Genomic DNA, 18,342 nt, shown 5'->3' on the forward strand with positions numbered 1-18,342 from the left:
GAACTGGTCCAGAAACTGGTCCATAAACGGTCCAGAAACTGGATCAGAAACTGGATCAGAAACTGGTCCAGAACTGGTCCAGAAACTGGTCCAGAAACTGGTCCAGAAACGGTCCAGAAACTGGATCAGAAACTGGTCCAGAAACTGGATCAGAAACTGGTCCAGAAACTGGTCCAGAAACGGTCCAGAAACTGGATCAGAAACTGGTCCAGAACTGGTCCAGAAACTGGATCAGAAACTGGATCAGAAACTGGTCCAGAAACGGTCCAGAAACTGGATCAGAAACTGGTCCAGAACTGGTCCAGAAACTGGATCAGAAACTGGATCAGAAACTGGTCCAGAAACGGTCCAGAAACTGGATCAGAAACTGGTCCAGAACTGGTCCAGAAACTGGATCAGAAACTGGATCAGAAACTGGTCCAGAACTGGTCCAGAAGCCGTTTACCCACAGTCCAGCAGAGCCAACCTGCAGCAGAGTTTCCCCGTCTGAGCAGCTCTCTGTGTTTCAGGTAAATACCAGCCAGGAGTCGACCGACCCGATCCGAAGACGTGGAAAGCCAACTTCCGCTGCGCCATGAACAGCCTGCCCGACATCGAGGAGGTGAAGGATAAAAGCATCAAGAAGGGAACGAATGCCTTCAGAGTTTATAAAATGCTCTCGTCCAGCGAGAGGAGCTTGAAGAAAGGTGAGCTCTGCTTCTGGTCTGACTGGAAACATGTGGAGGAACCCGACTGATCAGCTGCTTTAAATCACTTTGTTTAGGGAAGAAGAAGCTGGACAAGGAGGGGAAGCCCAGAGGAAGACAGGAGGTGGGTAGAGATCTCCGGCAGGAGGGCTTTAGGAAGCGGTGAGGCTGCAGCGCTGGTAAACCTGCGAGAGATAACAGGTTTCCCTTCCGGCTGCTTCCGCCATCTTTTAGTCATCAGTGTTCTGAGAAACGGCGTTGATGTTTGTTCCACATTTCTGGTAACTTTACTCACCGTTTCTGGCCGAGCGCCACGTTATAGTTCAGCTGCTCTGGATCCTGTTCCCACATGACATAGAGGTGTGTGTGTGTGTGTGTGTGTGTGTGTGTGTGTGTGTGAGAGAGAGAGAGAGAGAGAGAGAGAGAGAGAGAGACGGGATCGGTGTTCACACCAGCAGCTGCTGCAACAAAAACACTCCCATGTTAACAATGTGAGAAATGAAGACCAGAACGATTATATTCCATTTCTGGGATCAATAACGCAGCTAGACGAGTAGAAAGCAGGTAAACAAAGTTTAGGAAGTTTCTCATCATGTTTCTACATCATGACCATAGACTGTGTATAAAAGATGGGCGGAGCCTCCGTGACGTCACCCGTAGGTTTCTGAAGAGCTGAATTGAAGCTCGGTGGGCGGTTCCTACCATCACCATCTTGGGAGGGGCATGCGCGTCGTGTCACCCAGAAAATACAAATATGGGCAAAGAGGTGGAGCTGAGAGGGGGGCTGTGAGCGTCATGGTGGATGATTGACATCGAGTGAACTCCGAGCTTTCTGTAGCTAAGAGCTAACCAAGCTAACCCAGAGATAACAGGAGCTAACCAGCTAACGGAGGTAAGCGGGCTAAAGCTAAGTCACGTTGTTAACCGGCTAAAAACCGCGGTTGTTCTACGTTCTGACTTGAAGCGGGAGATCGGGTACCTGTCAATCAAAAGGACATGCCCATAAATATGCCGAATTTAGAGATTAAATTACTTTAAAACCGGCGAGTTAGAAAAAAAATCCACTTCCCCCACAGTTGTCATGAAGGTAAACCTGACCTATTAAACCTAAAATGGATTTTTGTACCAGGCTGTAAACATGTTTATTCCTGCTGTAAACATGTTTATTCCTGCTGTAAACATGTTTATTCCTGCTGCTATGATGAAGATGAGTTAATGTGCCGATGTTTGCTTTCAGCAGACGTTTGTCATGACCATAGACCGTATATGAAAGATGGACGGCGCCTCCGGCGGTTAAACGTGAAGCCGATGTGGAAGTTCATAAACCTACAGTTCCCCCCTCATCCACTAGAGGCTGCAAAACAGAACAAATCCTCATAGACTCCCATGTTAAAAAGACCAACTTCACGGACGAAATAAACATGTTTACAGCAGGAATAAACATGTTTACAGCAGGAATAAACATGTTTACAGCAGGAATAAACATGTTTATTTCGTCCGTGAAGTTGGTCTTGCAGCCTCTAGTGGATGAGGGGGGAACTGTAGGTTTATGAACTTCCACATCGGCTTCACGTTTAACCGCCGGAGGCTCCGTCCATCTTTCATATACGGTCTATGGTCATGACAAACGTCTGCTGAAAGCAAACATCGGCACATTAACTCATCTTCATCATGAATTCTGTTTTAACTCTGCCGTCAAACTTTGATCCATCAGGATAAAAACACATTTACTGTAAACTACATTTCCCAGAGTCCTTTGGGAGCAGCTTCCCGTCCAAACTCTGCTTGGTTACATGGATGTGATTGATGAAGGCCGGTGTTGGTGAGATGGGCGTAGACGTCGGTGTGTTTCTACTGATCACGTGGTTGAACTGAAGTTTAATCATGAAATTAAAGGCGGCGTTACGAAGAAGTTTTTTATCCTCCATGAGGAGCGAGAACTTCCTTCTCGCTCTGGAGGCGGAGAGAACATGAGAACAGTTTGGTTGGGATTAAATCCTCTGCGAGGAGCTTCGTTTGATGCAACCGTGACTTTAACCTTCATCACACTGCATCACACTTCATCGCCTATCTGGTGGCCTTCCAGCCTGCAGACTTTTCTGCCACGTTTAGGATGAAAATGATGCGGTTCGGTTAAACACGCTCCACCACAGAAGAAGAGCTGGAGATGAGTTTAAAGACAATGGGATGGAGTTGTTTCCTCGTCAGATGAAAACCACCGTCTGTCCTTTCAGCACAGCGAGTGTCTTCAGGTTGAGCCAAACTCTCCTGCAGCTCATTTTTACAGGAGTTAAGATTTACAACATGCAGAAAAATCCTTCATGTTTTCCGAACTGAACTGTCTCCTGCTGCGGTTTAGGTGGCGTCTCCGTCTCCAGACAGGACCGCCGAGGCTTTCGCCGGACCCGTTGACGCCATGAAGCCCGAAGCGCTGAAGCAGGAGTCGTTGGAGCTCACGGTGACCGACAGCGGATCAGGTATGGACCGTAGCAGCGTCGGCGGCGTCCTCTGGAAGAAGCAGAGTGTGTGACTCCTGTGTGTTTGTCTGAAGCCGTTCAGAGTTTGGGCGAAGACAACCTGATCAACATGGAGCAGCTGCCGTACGTCTGCCAGACCATCGAAGTGACGACGGAGAACGAAGAGCAGACCGTTAGCTCCTCCCACTCCTACCCGCTGCAGATCTCTCCGGTGTCGTCATGCTGCGGTGAGAAAACACACACGTCACACACACATGGAAACTGCTCCAGTCAGGCTGGCCACACAGGGAGGAAAGACACCAGTAGCGCCGCCCATTGATCAGGGAGGGTTTATAAGATGATCAGAGTCCAATCAGCAGTTGTTGATCACTTCCAGCATGGATGATTCCCAGTCTGAGAACTGACCCCATTTCCTCTCCAGGTGTTTACAGGATGTTTACAGGCACCTCCAGGTGTTTACAGGTGTTTTCAGGTGTTTACAGGTGTTTGCAACGTGTTCACAGCTGTTTAAAGGTGTATACAAGGTGTTTATAGATGTTTATAGGGTGTTTACAGGGTGTTTACAAGTGTCTTCAGGTGTTTACAGGGTGTTTATAGGTGTTTACAGGTGTCTTCAGGTGTTTACAACGTGTTTACAGGTGTTTAAAGGTGTATACAAGGTGTTTACAGGTGTTTACAGGGTGTTTACAGGTGTCTTCAGGTGTTCACAGGTGTTTACAACGTGTTTACAGGTGTTTAAAGGTGTATACAAGGTGTTTACAGGTGTTTACAGGGTGTTTATAGGTGTTTACAGGATGTTTATAGGTGTTTACAGGATGTTTATAGGTGTTTGCAGGGTGTTTAGAAGGTGTTTACAGGGTGTTTACAGGGTGTTTACAGGTGTCTTCAGGTGTTTACAGGGTGTTTAAAGGTGTATACAAGGTGTTTACAGGGTGTTAATAAGTGTTTACAGGTGTTTATAGGTGTTTACAGGTGTTTAAAGGTGTTCACAGGTGTTTACAGGGTGTTAATAGGTGTTTACAGGTGTTTACAAGGTGTATACAAGGTGTTTACAGGTGTTTACAAGGTGTATACAAGGTGTTTACAGGTGTTTACAACGTGTTTACAGGTGTCTTCAGGGTGTTTACAGGTGTCTTCAGGTGTTTACAGGTGTATACAAGGTGTTTACAGGGTGTTTATATGGTATTTACAGGGTGTTTACAGGTGTCTCCAGGTGTTTACAGGATGTTTACAGGGTGTTTACAGGATGTTTACAGGGTGTTTAGAAGGTGTTTATAGGTGTTTACAGGGTGTTTAGAAGGTGTTCACAGGATGTTTACAGGGTGTTTAGAAGGTGTTTACAGGATGTTTACAGGGTGTTTACAGGGTGTTTATAGGATGTTTACAGGGTGTTTATAGGTGTTTACAGGGTGTTTACAGGGTGTTTATAGGTGTTTACAGGGTGTTTAGAAGGTGTTTACAGGATGTTTACAGGGTGTTTAGAAGGTGTTTACAGGGTGTTTATAGGTGTTTACAGGATGTTTACAGGGTGTTTACAGGATGTTTACAGGGTGTTTATAGGTGTTTACAGGGTGTTTAGAAGGTGTTTACAGGATGTTTACAGGATGTTTACAGGGTGTTTATAGGTGTTTACAGGATGTTTACAGGGTGTTTACAGGATGTTTACAGGGTGTTTACAGGGTGTTTATAGGTGTTTACAGGGTGTTTAGAAGGTGTTTACAGGGTGTTTAGAAGGTGTTTACAGGATGTTTACAGGATGTTTACAGGGTGTTTATAGGTGTTTACAGGATGTTTACAGGGTGTTTATAGGTGTTTACAGGGTGTTTATAGGTGTTTATAGGATGTTTACAGGGTGTTTATAGGTGTTTACAGGGTGTTTAGAAGGTGTTTATAGGTGTTTACAGGGTGTTTAGAAGGTGTTTACAGGATGTTTACAGGGTGTTTATAGGTGTTTACAGGATGTTTACAGGGTGTTTATAGGTGTTTACAGGGTGTTTATAGGTGTTTACAGGATGTTTATAGGTGTTTACAGGATGTTTACAGGGTGTTTAGAAGGTGTTTACAGGATGTTTACAGGATGTTTACAGGGTGTTTAGAAGGTGTTTACAGGGTGTTTAGAAGGTGTTTATAGGTGTTTACAGGGTGTTTATAGGTGTTTACAGGATGTTTACAGGGTGTTTAGAAGGTGTTTACAGGATGTTTACAGGATGTTTAGAAGGTGTTTACAGGGTGTTTACAGGATGTTTACAGGGTGTTTAGAAGGTGTTTACAGGGTGTTTAGAAGGTGTTTATAGGTGTTTACAGGATGTTTAGAAGGTGTTTACAGGGTGTTTACAGGGTGTTTACAGGGTGTTTACAGGATGTTTATAGGTGTTTACAGGATGTTTATAGGTGTTTGCAGGGTGTTTAGAAGGTGTTTACAGGGTGTTTACAGGATGTTTACAGGGTGTTTACAGGTGTCTTCAGGTATTTACAGGGTGTTTACAGGTGTCTTCAGGTATTTACAGGGTGTTTAAAGGTGTATACAAGGTGTTTACAGGGTGTTAATAAGTGTTTACAGGTGTTTACAAGGTGTATACAAGGTGTATACAAGGTGTTTACAGGTGTTTACAACGTGTTTACAGGTGTCTTCAGGGTGTTTACAGGTGTCTTCAGGTGTTTACAGGTGTATACAAGGTGTTTACAGGGTGTTTATATGGTATTTACAGGGTGTTTACAGGTGTCTCCAGGTGTTTACAGGTGTTTAAAGGTGTTTACAGGGTGTTTAGAAGGTGTTTATAGGTGTTTACAGGGTGTTTATAGGTGTTTATAGGATGTTTACAGGGTGTTTACAGGTGTCTTCAGGTATTTACAGGGTGTTTAAAGGTGTATACAAGGTGTTTACAGGGTGTTAATAAGTGTTTACAGGTGTTTACAAGGTGTATACAAGGTGTTTACAGGTGTTTACAACGTGTTTACAGGTGTCTTCAGGGTGTTTACAGGTGTTTACAGGTGTCTTCAGGTGTTTACAGGTGTATACAAGGTGTTTACAGGGTGTTTATATGGTATTTACAGGGTGTTTACAGGTGTCTCCAGGTGTTTACAGGTGTTTAAAGGTGTTTACAGGGTGTTTAGAAGGTGTTTATAGGTGTTTACAGGGTGTTTATAGGTGTTTATAGGATGTTTACAGGGTGTTTATAGGTGTTTACAGGGTGTTTACAGGGTGTTTATAGGTGTTTACAGGGTGTTTAGAAGGTGTTTACAGGATGTTTACAGGGTGTTTATAGGTGTTTACAGGATGTTTAGAAGGTGTTTACAGGGTGTTTAGAGGATGTTTACAGGGTGTTTAGAAGGTGTTTACCGGATGTTTAGAAGGTGTTTACAGGGTGTTTAGAAGGTGTTTACCGGGTGTTTAGAAGGTGTTTACCGGATGTTTAGAAGGTGTTTACAGGGTGTTTAGAAGGTGTTTACCGGGTGTTTAGAAGGTGTTTACCGGATGTTTAGAAGGTGTTTACAGGGTGTTTAGAAGGTGTTTACCGGATGTTTAGAAGGTGTTTACCGGATGTTTAGAAGGTGTTTACAGGATGTTTAGAAGGTGTTTACAGGGTGTTTAGAGGTGTTTACAGGATGTTTAGAAGGTGTTTACAGGGTGTTTACAGGATGTTTATAGGTGTTTACAGGATGTTTACAGGGTGTTTAGAAGGTGTTTACAGGATGTTTACAGGGTGTTTAGAAGGTGTTTACAGGGTGTTTAGAAGGTGTTTACAGGATGTTTACAGGGTGTTTACAGGATGTTTACAGGGTGTTTAGAAGGTGTTTACAGGATGTTTACAGGGTGTTTAGAAGGTGTTTACAGGATGTTTACAGGGTGTTTAGAAGGTGTTTACAGGATGTTTACAGGGTGTTTAGAAGGTGTTTACAGGGTGTTTAGAAGGTGTTTACAGGATGTTTACAGGATGTTTAGAAGGTGTTTACAGGATGTTTACAGGGTGTTTATAGGTGTTTACAGGATGTTTAGAAGGTGTTTATAGGGTGTTTAGAAGGTGTTTACAGGATGTTTAGAAGGTGTTTACAGGGTGTTTAGAAGGTGTTTACAGGATGTTTACAGGATGTTTACAGGATGTTTAGAAGGTGTTTACAGGATGTTTACAGGGTGTTTATAGGTGTTTACAGGATGTTTAGAAGGTGTTTATAGGATGTTTACAGGGTGTTTACAGGGTGTTTATAGGTGTTTACAGGATGTTTACAGGGTGTTTAGAAGGTGTTTACAGGATGTTTACAGGGTGTTTATAGGTGTTTACAGGGTGTTTAGAAGGTGTTTACAGGATGTTTACAGGGTGTTTATATGGTATTTACAGGATGTTTACAGGGTGTTTACAGGATGTTTACAGGGTGTTTATAGGTGTTTACAGGGTGTTTAGAAGGTGTTTACAGGATGTTTACAGGGTGTTTATAGGATGTTTACAGGATGTTTACAGGGTGTTTACAGGATGTTTACAGGGTGTTTAGAAGGTGTTCACAGGATGTTTACAGGGTGTTTACAGGGTGTTTAGAAGGTGTTTACCGGGTGTTTAGAAGGTGTTTACCGGATGTTTAGAAGGTGTTTACAGGGTGTTTACAGGGTGTTTAGAGGATGTTTACAGGGTGTTTAGAGGATGTTTACAGGGTGTTTAGAAGGTGTTTACAGGATGTTTACAGGGTGTTTACAGGATGTTTACAGGATGTTTAGAAGGTGTTTACAGGATGTTTACAGGGTGTTTATAGGTGTTTACAGGATGTTTACAGGGTGTTTATAGGTGTTTACAGGATGTTTAGAAGGTGTTTACAGGATGTTTACAGGGTGTTTACAGGGTGTTTACAGGGTGTTTATAGGTGTTTACAGGATGTTTACAGGGTGTTTACAGGATGTTTACAGGGTGTTTATAGGTGTTTACAGGATGTTTACAGGGTGTTTACAGGATGTTTACAGGGTGTTTAGAAGGTGTTCACAGGATGTTTACAGGGTGTTTATAGGTGTTTACAGGGTGTTTATAGGTGTTTACAGGATGTTTACAGGGTGTTTAGAAGGTGTTTACAGGATGTTTACAGGGTGTTTAGAAGGTGTTTACAGGATGTTTACAGGGTGTTTATATGGTATTTACAGGATGTTTACAGGGTGTTTACAGGATGTTTACAGGGTGTTTATAGGTGTTTACAGGGTGTTTAGAAGGTGTTTACAGGATGTTTACAGGGTGTTTAGAAGATGTTTACCGGGTGTTTAGAAGGTGTTTACCGGGTGTTTAGAAGGTGTTTACAGGGTGTTTAGAAGGTGTTTACAGGATGTTTACAGGGTGTTTAGAAGATGTTTACCGGGTGTTTAGAAGGTGTTTACAGGGTGTTTAGAAGGTGTTTACAGGATGTTTACAGGGTGTTTACAGGATTTTTACAGGGTGTTTAGAAGGTGTTTACCGGGTGTTTAGAAGGTGTTTACCGGGTGTTTAGAAGGTGTTTACCGGATGTTTAGAAGGTGTTTACAGGGTGTTTAGAAGATGTTTACCGGATGTTTAGAAGGTGTTTACAGGGTGTTTAGAAGGTGTTTACAGGGTGTTTAGAAGATGTTTACCGGATGTTTAGAAGGTGTTTACCGGATGTTTAGAAGGTGTTTACCGGATGTTTAGAAGGTGTTTACAGGATGTTTACAAGGTGTTTACAGGATGTTTACAAGGTGTTTACAGGATGTTTACAGGGTGTTTAGAAGATGTTTACCGGGTGTTTAGAAGGTGTTTACCGGGTGTTTAGAAGGTGTTTACAGGGTGTTTAGAAGGTGTTTACAGGATGTTTACAGGGTGTTTAGAAGATGTTTACCGGGTGTTTAGAAGGTGTTTACAGGGTGTTTAGAAGATGTTTACCGGATGTTTAGAAGGTGTTTACAGGGTGTTTAGAAGGTGTTTACAGGGTGTTTAGAAGATGTTTACCGGATGTTTAGAAGGTGTTTACAGGGTGTTTAGAAGATGTTTACCGGATGTTTAGAAGGTGTTTACAGGGTGTTTAGAAGATGTTTACCGGATGTTTAGAAGGTGTTTACAGGGTGTTTAGAAGGTGTTTACCGGGTGTTTAGAAGGTGTTTACCGGGTGTTTAGAAGGTGTTTACAGGGTGTTTAGAAGGTGTTTACCGGATGTTTAGAAGGTGTTTACAGGATGTTTAGAAGGTGTTTACAGGATGTTTACAGGGTGTTTACAGGATGTTTACAGGGTGTTTAGAAGGTGTTTACCGGGTGTTTAGAAGGTGTTTACCGGATGTTTAGAAGGTATTTACAGGGTGTTTACAGGATGTTTACAGGGTGTTTAGAAGATGTTTACCGGGTGTTTAGAAGGTGTTTACAGGGTGTTTAGAAGGTGTTTACAGGGTGTTTAGAAGGTGTTTACAGGGTGTTTAGAAGGTGTTTACCGGATGTTTAGAAGGTGTTTACAGGGTGTTTAGAGGATGTTTACAGGGTGTTTAGAAGGTGTTTACAGGGTGTTTAGAAGGTGTTTACAGGATGTTTACAGGGTGTTTATAGGTGTTTACAGGGTGTTTATAGGTGTTTACAGGATGTTTACAGGGTGTTTAGAAGGTGTTTACAGGATGTTTACAGGATGTTTAGAAGGTGTTTACAGGGTGTTTACAGGATGTTTACAGGGTGTTTAGAAGGTGTTTACAGGGTGTTTAGAAGGTGTTTATAGGTGTTTACAGGATGTTTAGAAGGTGTTTACAGGGTGTTTACAGGGTGTTTACAGGATGTTTATAGGTGTTTACAGGATGTTTATAGGTGTTTGCAGGGTGTTTAGAAGGTGTTTACAGGGTGTTTACAGGATGTTTACAGGGTGTTTACAGGTGTCTTCAGGTATTTACAGGGTGTTTACAGGTGTCTTCAGGTATTTACAGGGTGTTTAAAGGTGTATACAAGGTGTTTACAGGGTGTTAATAAGTGTTTACAGGTGTTTACAAGGTGTATACAAGGTGTATACAAGGTGTTTACAGGTGTTTACAACGTGTTTACAGGTGTCTTCAGGGTGTTTACAGGTGTCTTCAGGTGTTTACAGGTGTATACAAGGTGTTTACAGGGTGTTTATATGGTATTTACAGGGTGTTTACAGGTGTCTCCAGGTGTTTACAGGTGTTTAAAGGTGTTTACAGGGTGTTTAGAAGGTGTTTATAGGTGTTTACAGGGTGTTTATAGGTGTTTATAGGATGTTTACAGGGTGTTTACAGGTGTCTTCAGGTATTTACAGGGTGTTTAAAGGTGTATACAAGGTGTTTACAGGGTGTTAATAAGTGTTTACAGGTGTTTACAAGGTGTATACAAGGTGTTTACAGGTGTTTACAACGTGTTTACAGGTGTCTTCAGGGTGTTTACAGGTGTTTACAGGTGTCTTCAGGTGTTTACAGGTGTATACAAGGTGTTTACAGGGTGTTTATATGGTATTTACAGGGTGTTTACAGGTGTCTCCAGGTGTTTACAGGTGTTTAAAGGTGTTTACAGGGTGTTTAGAAGGTGTTTATAGGTGTTTACAGGGTGTTTATAGGTGTTTATAGGATGTTTACAGGGTGTTTATAGGTGTTTACAGGGTGTTTACAGGGTGTTTATAGGTGTTTACAGGGTGTTTAGAAGGTGTTTACAGGATGTTTACAGGGTGTTTATAGGTGTTTACAGGATGTTTAGAAGGTGTTTACAGGGTGTTTAGAGGATGTTTACAGGGTGTTTAGAAGGTGTTTACCGGATGTTTAGAAGGTGTTTACAGGGTGTTTAGAAGGTGTTTACCGGGTGTTTAGAAGGTGTTTACCGGATGTTTAGAAGGTGTTTACAGGGTGTTTAGAAGGTGTTTACCGGGTGTTTAGAAGGTGTTTACCGGATGTTTAGAAGGTGTTTACAGGGTGTTTAGAAGGTGTTTACCGGATGTTTAGAAGGTGTTTACCGGATGTTTAGAAGGTGTTTACAGGATGTTTAGAAGGTGTTTACAGGGTGTTTAGAGGTGTTTACAGGATGTTTAGAAGGTGTTTACAGGGTGTTTACAGGATGTTTATAGGTGTTTACAGGATGTTTACAGGGTGTTTAGAAGGTGTTTACAGGGTGTTTAGAAGGTGTTTACAGGATGTTTACAGGGTGTTTACAGGATGTTTACAGGGTGTTTAGAAGGTGTTTACAGGATGTTTACAGGGTGTTTAGAAGGTGTTTACAGGATGTTTACAGGGTGTTTAGAAGGTGTTTACAGGATGTTTACAGGGTGTTTAGAAGGTGTTTACAGGGTGTTTAGAAGGTGTTTACAGGATGTTTACAGGATGTTTAGAAGGTGTTTACAGGATGTTTACAGGGTGTTTATAGGTGTTTACAGGATGTTTAGAAGGTGTTTATAGGGTGTTTAGAAGGTGTTTACAGGATGTTTAGAAGGTGTTTACAGGGTGTTTAGAAGGTGTTTACAGGATGTTTACAGGATGTTTACAGGATGTTTAGAAGGTGTTTACAGGATGTTTACAGGGTGTTTATAGGTGTTTACAGGATGTTTAGAAGGTGTTTATAGGATGTTTACAGGGTGTTTACAGGGTGTTTATAGGTGTTTACAGGATGTTTACAGGGTGTTTAGAAGGTGTTTACAGGATGTTTACAGGGTGTTTATAGGTGTTTACAGGGTGTTTAGAAGGTGTTTACAGGATGTTTACAGGGTGTTTATATGGTATTTACAGGATGTTTACAGGGTGTTTACAGGATGTTTACAGGGTGTTTATAGGTGTTTACAGGGTCTTTAGAAGGTGTTTACAGGATGTTTACAGGGTGTTTATAGGATGTTTACAGGATGTTTACAGGGTGTTTACAGGATGTTTACAGGGTGTTTAGAAGGTGTTCACAGGATGTTTACAGGGTGTTTACAGGGTGTTTAGAAGGTGTTTACCGGGTGTTTAGAAGGTGTTTACCGGATGTTTAGAAGGTGTTTACAGGGTGTTTAGAAGGTGTTTACAGGATGTTTACAGGGTGTTTACAGGATGTTTACAGGATGTTTAGAAGGTGTTTACAGGATGTTTACAGGGTGTTTATAGGTGTTTACAGGATGTTTACAGGGTGTTTATAGGTGTTTACAGGATGTTTAGAAGGTGTTTACAGGATGTTTACAGGGTGTTTATAGGTGTTTACAGGATGTTTACAGGGTGTTTACAGGATGTTTACAGGGTGTTTATAGGTGTTTACAGGATGTTTACAGGGTGTTTACAGGATGTTTACAGGGTGTTTAGAAGGTGTTCACAGGATGTTTACAGGGTGTTTATAGGTGTTTACAGGGTGTTTATAGGTGTTTACAGGATGTTTACAGGGTGTTTAGAAGGTGTTTACAGGATGTTTACAGGGTGTTTAGAAGGTGTTTACAGGATGTTTACAGGGTGTTTATATGGTATTTACAGGATGTTTACAGGGTGTTTACAGGATGTTTACAGGGTGTTTATAGGTGTTTACAGGGTGTTTAGAAGGTGTTTACAGGATGTTTACAGGGTGTTTAGAAGATGTTTACCGGGTGTTTAGAAGGTGTTTACCGGGTGTTTAGAAGGTGTTTACAGGGTGTTTAGAAGGTGTTTACAGGATGTTTACAGGGTGTTTACAGGATGTTTACAGGGTGTTTAGAAGGTGTTTACCGGGTGTTTAGAAGGTGTTTACCGGGTGTTTAGAAGGTGTTTACCGGATGTTTAGAAGGTGTTTACAGGGTGTTTAGAAGATGTTTACCGGATGTTTAGAAGGTGTTTACAGGGTGTTTAGAAGGTGTTTACAGGGTGTTTAGAAGATGTTTACCGGATGTTTAGAAGGTGTTTACCGGATGTTTAGAAGGTGTTTACCGGATGTTTAGAAGGTGTTTACAGGATGTTTACAAGGTGTTTACAGGATGTTTACAAGGTGTTTACAGGATGTTTACAGGGTGTTTAGAAGATGTTTACCGGGTGTTTAGAAGGTGTTTACCGGGTGTTTAGAAGGTGTTTACAGGGTGTTTAGAAGGTGTTTACAGGATGTTTACAGGGTGTTTAGAAGATGTTTACCGGGTGTTTAGAAGGTGTTTACAGGGTGTTCAGAAGGTGTTTACAGGATGTTTACAGGGTGTTTACAGGATGTTTACAGGGTGTTTAGAAGGTGTTTACCGGGTGTTTAGAAGGTGTTTACCGGGTGTTTAGAAGGTGTTTACCGGATGTTTAGAAGGTGTTTACAGGGTGTTTAGAAGATGTTTACCGGATGTTTAGAAGGTGTTTACAGGGTGTTTAGAAGGTGTTTACAGGGTGTTTAGAAGATGTTTACCGGATGTTTAGAAGGTGTTTACAGGGTGTTTAGAAGATGTTTACCGGATGTTTAGAAGGTGTTTACAGGGTGTTTAGAAGATGTTTACCGGATGTTTAGAAGGTGTTTACAGGGTGTTTAGAAGGTGTTTACCGGGTGTTTAGAAGGTGTTTACCGGGTGTTTAGAAGGTGTTTACAGGGTGTTTAGAAGGTGTTTACCGGATGTTTAGAAGGTGTTTACAGGATGTTTAGAAGGTGTTTACAGGATGTTTACAGGGTGTTTACAGGATGTTTACAGGGTGTTTAGAAGGTGTTTACCGGGTGTTTAGAAGGTGTTTACCGGATGTTTAGAAGGTGTTTACAGGGTGTTTACAGGATGTTTACAGGGTGTTTAGAAGATGTTTACCGGGTGTTTAGAAGGTGTTTACAGGGTGTTTAGAAGGTGTTTACAGGGTGTTTAGAAGGTGTTTACCGGATGTTTAGAAGGTGTTTACAGGGTGTTTAGAGGATGTTTACAGGGTGTTTAGAAGGTGTTTACAGGGTGTTTAGAAGGTGTTTACAGGATGTTTACAGGGTGTTTACAGGATGTTTACAGGGTGTTTAGAAGGTGTTTACCGGGTGTTTAGAAGGTGTTTACCGGATGTTTAGAAGGTGTTTACAGGGTGTTTAGAAGGTGTTTACAGGGTGTTTAGAAGGTGTTTACCGGGTGTTTACAGGGTGTTTACAGGGTGTTTATAGGTGTTTACAGGGTGTTTAGAAGGTGTTTACCGGGTGTTTAGAAGGTGTTTACCGGGTGTTTACAGGGTGTTTACAGGGTGTTTATAGGTGTTTACAGGGTGTTTAGAAGGTGTTTACAGGATGTTTACGGGGTGTTTAGAAGGTGTTTACAGGGTGTTTAGAAGGTGTTTACAGGGTGTTTAGAAGGTGTTTACAGGGTGTTTACAGGGTGTTTACAGGGTGTTTTCGTAGTTCCTTTATTGAACAGGAACCAAACTGTGTTTAGAGACGGGGGCCTAAATGACATCCAGCTCGTTTTAGTTGTTTCCCTGCTCCAACACACCTGATTCAAATCAAGTGGATCCAACAGCTTCCTTCAACCTGTTCATTCATTTTTGCAAGGTGTGTTGGAGCAGGGAAACAAGAAAACCTGCAGGATAGTGGTCCTCCAGGATTGGAGTTTGACAGGTGTGACGGACTGGACCCATCATCCAATCAGAACGCAGAAAACGTCTTCATGGTTTCCAACTGAAAAATCGTCTCTTTAGGGTCTCCAGGTGTCGAAATGCTCACAAGTCACCGAGAAGGGATGAAACGCGTGTGTGTGTGTGTGTGTGTGTGTCATCCCAGACCAGTCTTTCAGGCAGAGCTGGAACTGTATTTGTCTTTTAACCATCGTGTCCTTGACGTGTGTACACACACACACACTCGGTGTGAATGATTATTTCCTGGTTTTAATTTCCCGTGTTTCACTTCTCCAGGCAGCGAAACGGACAGCGACACGGACGAAATCAAGGAGGTGGGTTGAAATTTTCTGCTTTTTGGGAGGAAAGCTGACGAATGGATCAGCTGGTTAAACAGGTTGCAGCATTTCTGCTCAATCCAGGTGTGTTTGTGTGTGAAGGTGCGCTTGGTCCCGTTAACGTTAAGAGACGTTGGTTAGAGGGCCACGTGTGTGTGTGTGTGTGTGTGTGTGTGTGTGTTCCTCCTCTGATGTTGCAAGAGACAGAAATCAGGAAGAGTTCAGTCTGTCAAACATTAACTGTTTGATCTGAAACCTGACTTTTCTGCATCCATTTACTCTCTCACACACACACACACACACACACACACACACACACACACACACACACACACACACACACCAGGCTATCTAACTGATAGTGACGAAGTGTCTTCATGCTTTTTCAAATGATTTTGAATTAAATTATCACTAATGTCATTCCAATTGAATATTTACATTTTAATTTATTGAAGATAATATTTAATAAGTTGTTTAATTTAATACATTTTAATTTAATTATATATTATCATTTATTTTTTTTCTTATTTGTAAATAAATGTTTTGAATATTTTATAGTTAATTATAAATTTAATCCTAAATATAAACTTTTAATGTAAATATAAACTAATATAAACACTTGCAATATTTTATATTTAAATGTAGTAAAATATATATGTCTCTAAATATCAATCAGTACACTATCAAATATTCATAATTTAATATTTAAAAATATAAATTGACAAATTAAATTATTTAACACCTATAATGACATAATTTATAGGGCTGTGATGATGTGCTTTATTCCTGATTCCAATTTTTGGGTCCCGATTCTATTTTAATTGTGATTCTCACAATTTTTCGATGTTGTTGATTTTTGTACATTAAAAACGAGAAAAAAAAGTAAAAAACGTATTTTTTTGCTCGACATTTTTCTTGATTTTAACTATATATTAAAAAAATTCTACGTGTAATTAACCTTCATGTATAAATATATAGAGATTGTTTATGTTCAGAATGAAGTAACTTATCGATAAATAAACGATAATATTTACAGCTGCTTGTTGTTTATGCGTCTGAGTAACGTGTGTGTGTGTGTGTGTGTTTTAACAGGGCATCGGTGCGGTGTGGAAGCGGGATTACGCCACAACCGTTCTCAGGATCCCGTCCTGTTCCCTCCCCAGCATGGCCACCTTCGTCAGTCCGAGCAAGCCCAACTTCCGGGTCACCAGCACCAGAGACCCCGCCCCCCTCATCAGCTACCACATGGATGGCTGGATGCCCGCCTACAGCCAGAACTCTGCCATGACGGCGGCTGGCGGCCACAACCACGAGATGCGGGCCAGTGTCATTAGAAAGACATCCGACGTCACGTCCTCCTGACCTTTGACCTCAATTTGGGAGGGGGGTGGGGGTGCCATCACTGCCTGGGGGGGCGCGGATACGACAGGGAGTGCTCGTTTTCTCCGTCAGGACTGCATGGGGCGTTCCAAACTGAAGCAGGAGGAAAACTTTGCTTCCCGAGTCGAGGAAGTGGTGAAACACTCGCATCGTGTCTCTGTAGCTTCCTGCTAACCTGTTAGCATTTAAAAAACCAAAAACAAAAAAAAAAAGCTTTTACTCCTGAAAAGTTCTCAGTCTTTCTGCTCAACTTACAGATGAATTAATTTATTTGAATCAGATCTGTTGGCTCGTTTCCCTCCCGTCTCAGAACACGTTGGTGGAGTTTACCGGAACGATTCCATTTGTTCCCCCCAGGAGGAAAACGGCTCGTGTGCCTCCAGGTGTGTAGAATGTACATAACTTACCTGTTGGTGTGCCTGCAGACGCTTCAGCACCTTATGGACGAGTGTGAAAGCAACGCCTTACTGGAAACGTGCCTTCTGACGGTGTGTGCGTCCTGCTGGCGACGCCAAGACGTTCGCCGTGAGAGGATGATGCACGTCGCCGTCCTCCGCTGCCAGGCTGAAGGCCCGTTTCTGCTCCCGCTTCGGCGCCATTACGTACAAAATTCAGCCGTTTTCAGGGAGCCTAGCTTGTTCGCCACTTGCTGCAGAAAACGCCGTAAACCGGCGGGGGCAGCGTTGAGTTGCACAGCTGAGAAAAACCAGCGAAGAACAGGAAGAACACGAAATAGAAACCATCAAATTAAAAGCGCCAGTAGAAGACGCAGAACGGGGAAAAGGTGGTTTTCTTCTGGTGTGTTTGGCCGGTGCCGAAATGTGAACTCACTAGCAGATGAACAGACTTAACGGCAACTTAAAGGATGCGCGACGGCGACAAACGTCTTGTTTACGTCCGCGACGGAGCAGAAATGGGCCTTAAAGCTCAGTCAGCAGCTTTAAGAACAAAAGCAGTGAAAGTGGGACCCGAAGCTCCCAGATTGAAACACTGGATGCACAAAACCGATTTTTATCGAGTCATTTAGCTTTTTATATCGTAGACATGTGCCTTCGCTTGGTGTCGGATCAGAGCCATCATGGCTCCATACCTGATCATATTTATAAGAATGTGTTTGAATAACTTGACATCCTCTTTCAACGTCGGACCAGCGGTTCAGCGGTCGTGTCCTCTTATCTGAGCGTAACCATGGAGATTAACGTGTCCGTCTCTGGTATAAAAACACCTGGTCTGGTCGTAAAGTTTATCTGTGTGGGACAATAAATGTGCACTTTTCTCCTAATTCTGCTTCATGTGTGTGAAAGGGCCGTCGGTCCATCCTGACGGGGCCGTGAAACCTGCCGTCAGGCCTGTCAGGCAGTCGATCACACAACATAAACAATAACAAACCATGTGTAATTACTCAGCTTGTTTCTGCATCATCATGTTTGTCTGTACATTAAAAACCATGTGAATCGGCATGTAAATCTGAAATAAAGACTTTCTATTTATTCCAGACTGCTGAGTGATGTGATGACCTGCGCAGCGGGCTTACAGCGTCAACACGTTTATCTTGTTTACTCAGAGGTCAGAGTCCGGTTTTATGGCTGCTGACCCTCGGAGAGCGCCAAGCGTCGCTGAGATAAAAGCAAAGGGATGCAGGTGACGACGTTTGCGCCCTCTGATGAGGGGAAAAGGCGCTGCGGTGGGGTTACTACGTCGGTGTGAGTCGTGACGGCACCAGAAGAAGCGTGTTGACTGGAAAACACTGCGTGGTTGACTATTCGCTTTAACCGTAGCTGCAACGTCTGTTTCGGTTTCAGTTGCTGTTTTCACTTCTCAATCTGCTTCCTGTTTGTCTCGGCCCTGGCGTATGGCCGGCTGGTTGCCATGACAACTGCCAACCACAACCTATTAGTCATTGTAAACACTTGTTTTAGTGTGCTGCCCCCCGCTTTGCTTTAAACTTTAACCCTTTAGAGCTGCAAACTTCTCCTTTCAGCTCATATTTTTATGTACTGGAGGGTTTTTCATGCTTTCAGCAAAATGAAATCCTC

General features: G+C 42.3%; 1 protein-coding gene across 1 annotated transcript; it reads left to right on the forward strand.

Moving 5' to 3' along the window:
• The first annotated feature begins 444 nt into the window (after window positions 1-444).
• On the forward strand, window positions 445-17,784 carry LOC306774246 (interferon regulatory factor 2-like). The gene is made up of 6 exons (XM_079264247.1): window positions 445-686; window positions 764-810; window positions 3,046-3,163; window positions 3,238-3,390; window positions 14,886-14,923; window positions 16,019-17,784. Exons 1-6 carry the CDS (start codon window positions 575-577, stop codon window positions 16,286-16,288), a joined length of 738 nt encoding a protein of 245 aa, XP_079120373.1. The 5' UTR covers window positions 445-574; the 3' UTR covers window positions 16,289-17,784.
• The last annotated feature ends 558 nt before the right edge of the window (window positions 17,785-18,342 follow it).

The sequence above is a fragment of the Telmatherina bonti genome (assembly GCF_933228915.1).
Source record: "Telmatherina bonti genome assembly, contig: scaffold_246, whole genome shotgun sequence".
In the NCBI taxonomy this organism is placed as follows: Eukaryota; Metazoa; Chordata; class Actinopteri; order Atheriniformes; family Telmatherinidae; genus Telmatherina; species Telmatherina bonti.

What these genes read in the sequence shown, in the direction of transcription:
- LOC306774246 (XM_079264247.1), top strand. Translation starts at nt 575, where the DNA reads ATGAACAGCCTGCCCGACATCGAGGAGGTGAAGGATAAAAGCATCAAG. An exon ending in CGAGAGGAGCTTGAAGAAAG is followed by an intron (nt 687 to 763) that starts GTGAGCTCTGCT and finishes CACTTTGTTTAG; the next exon opens with GGAAGAAGAAGCTGGACAAG. An exon ending in ACACGGACGAAATCAAGGAG is followed by an intron (nt 14,924 to 16,018) that starts GTGGGTTGAAAT and finishes GTGTTTTAACAG; the next exon opens with GGCATCGGTGCGGTGTGGAA.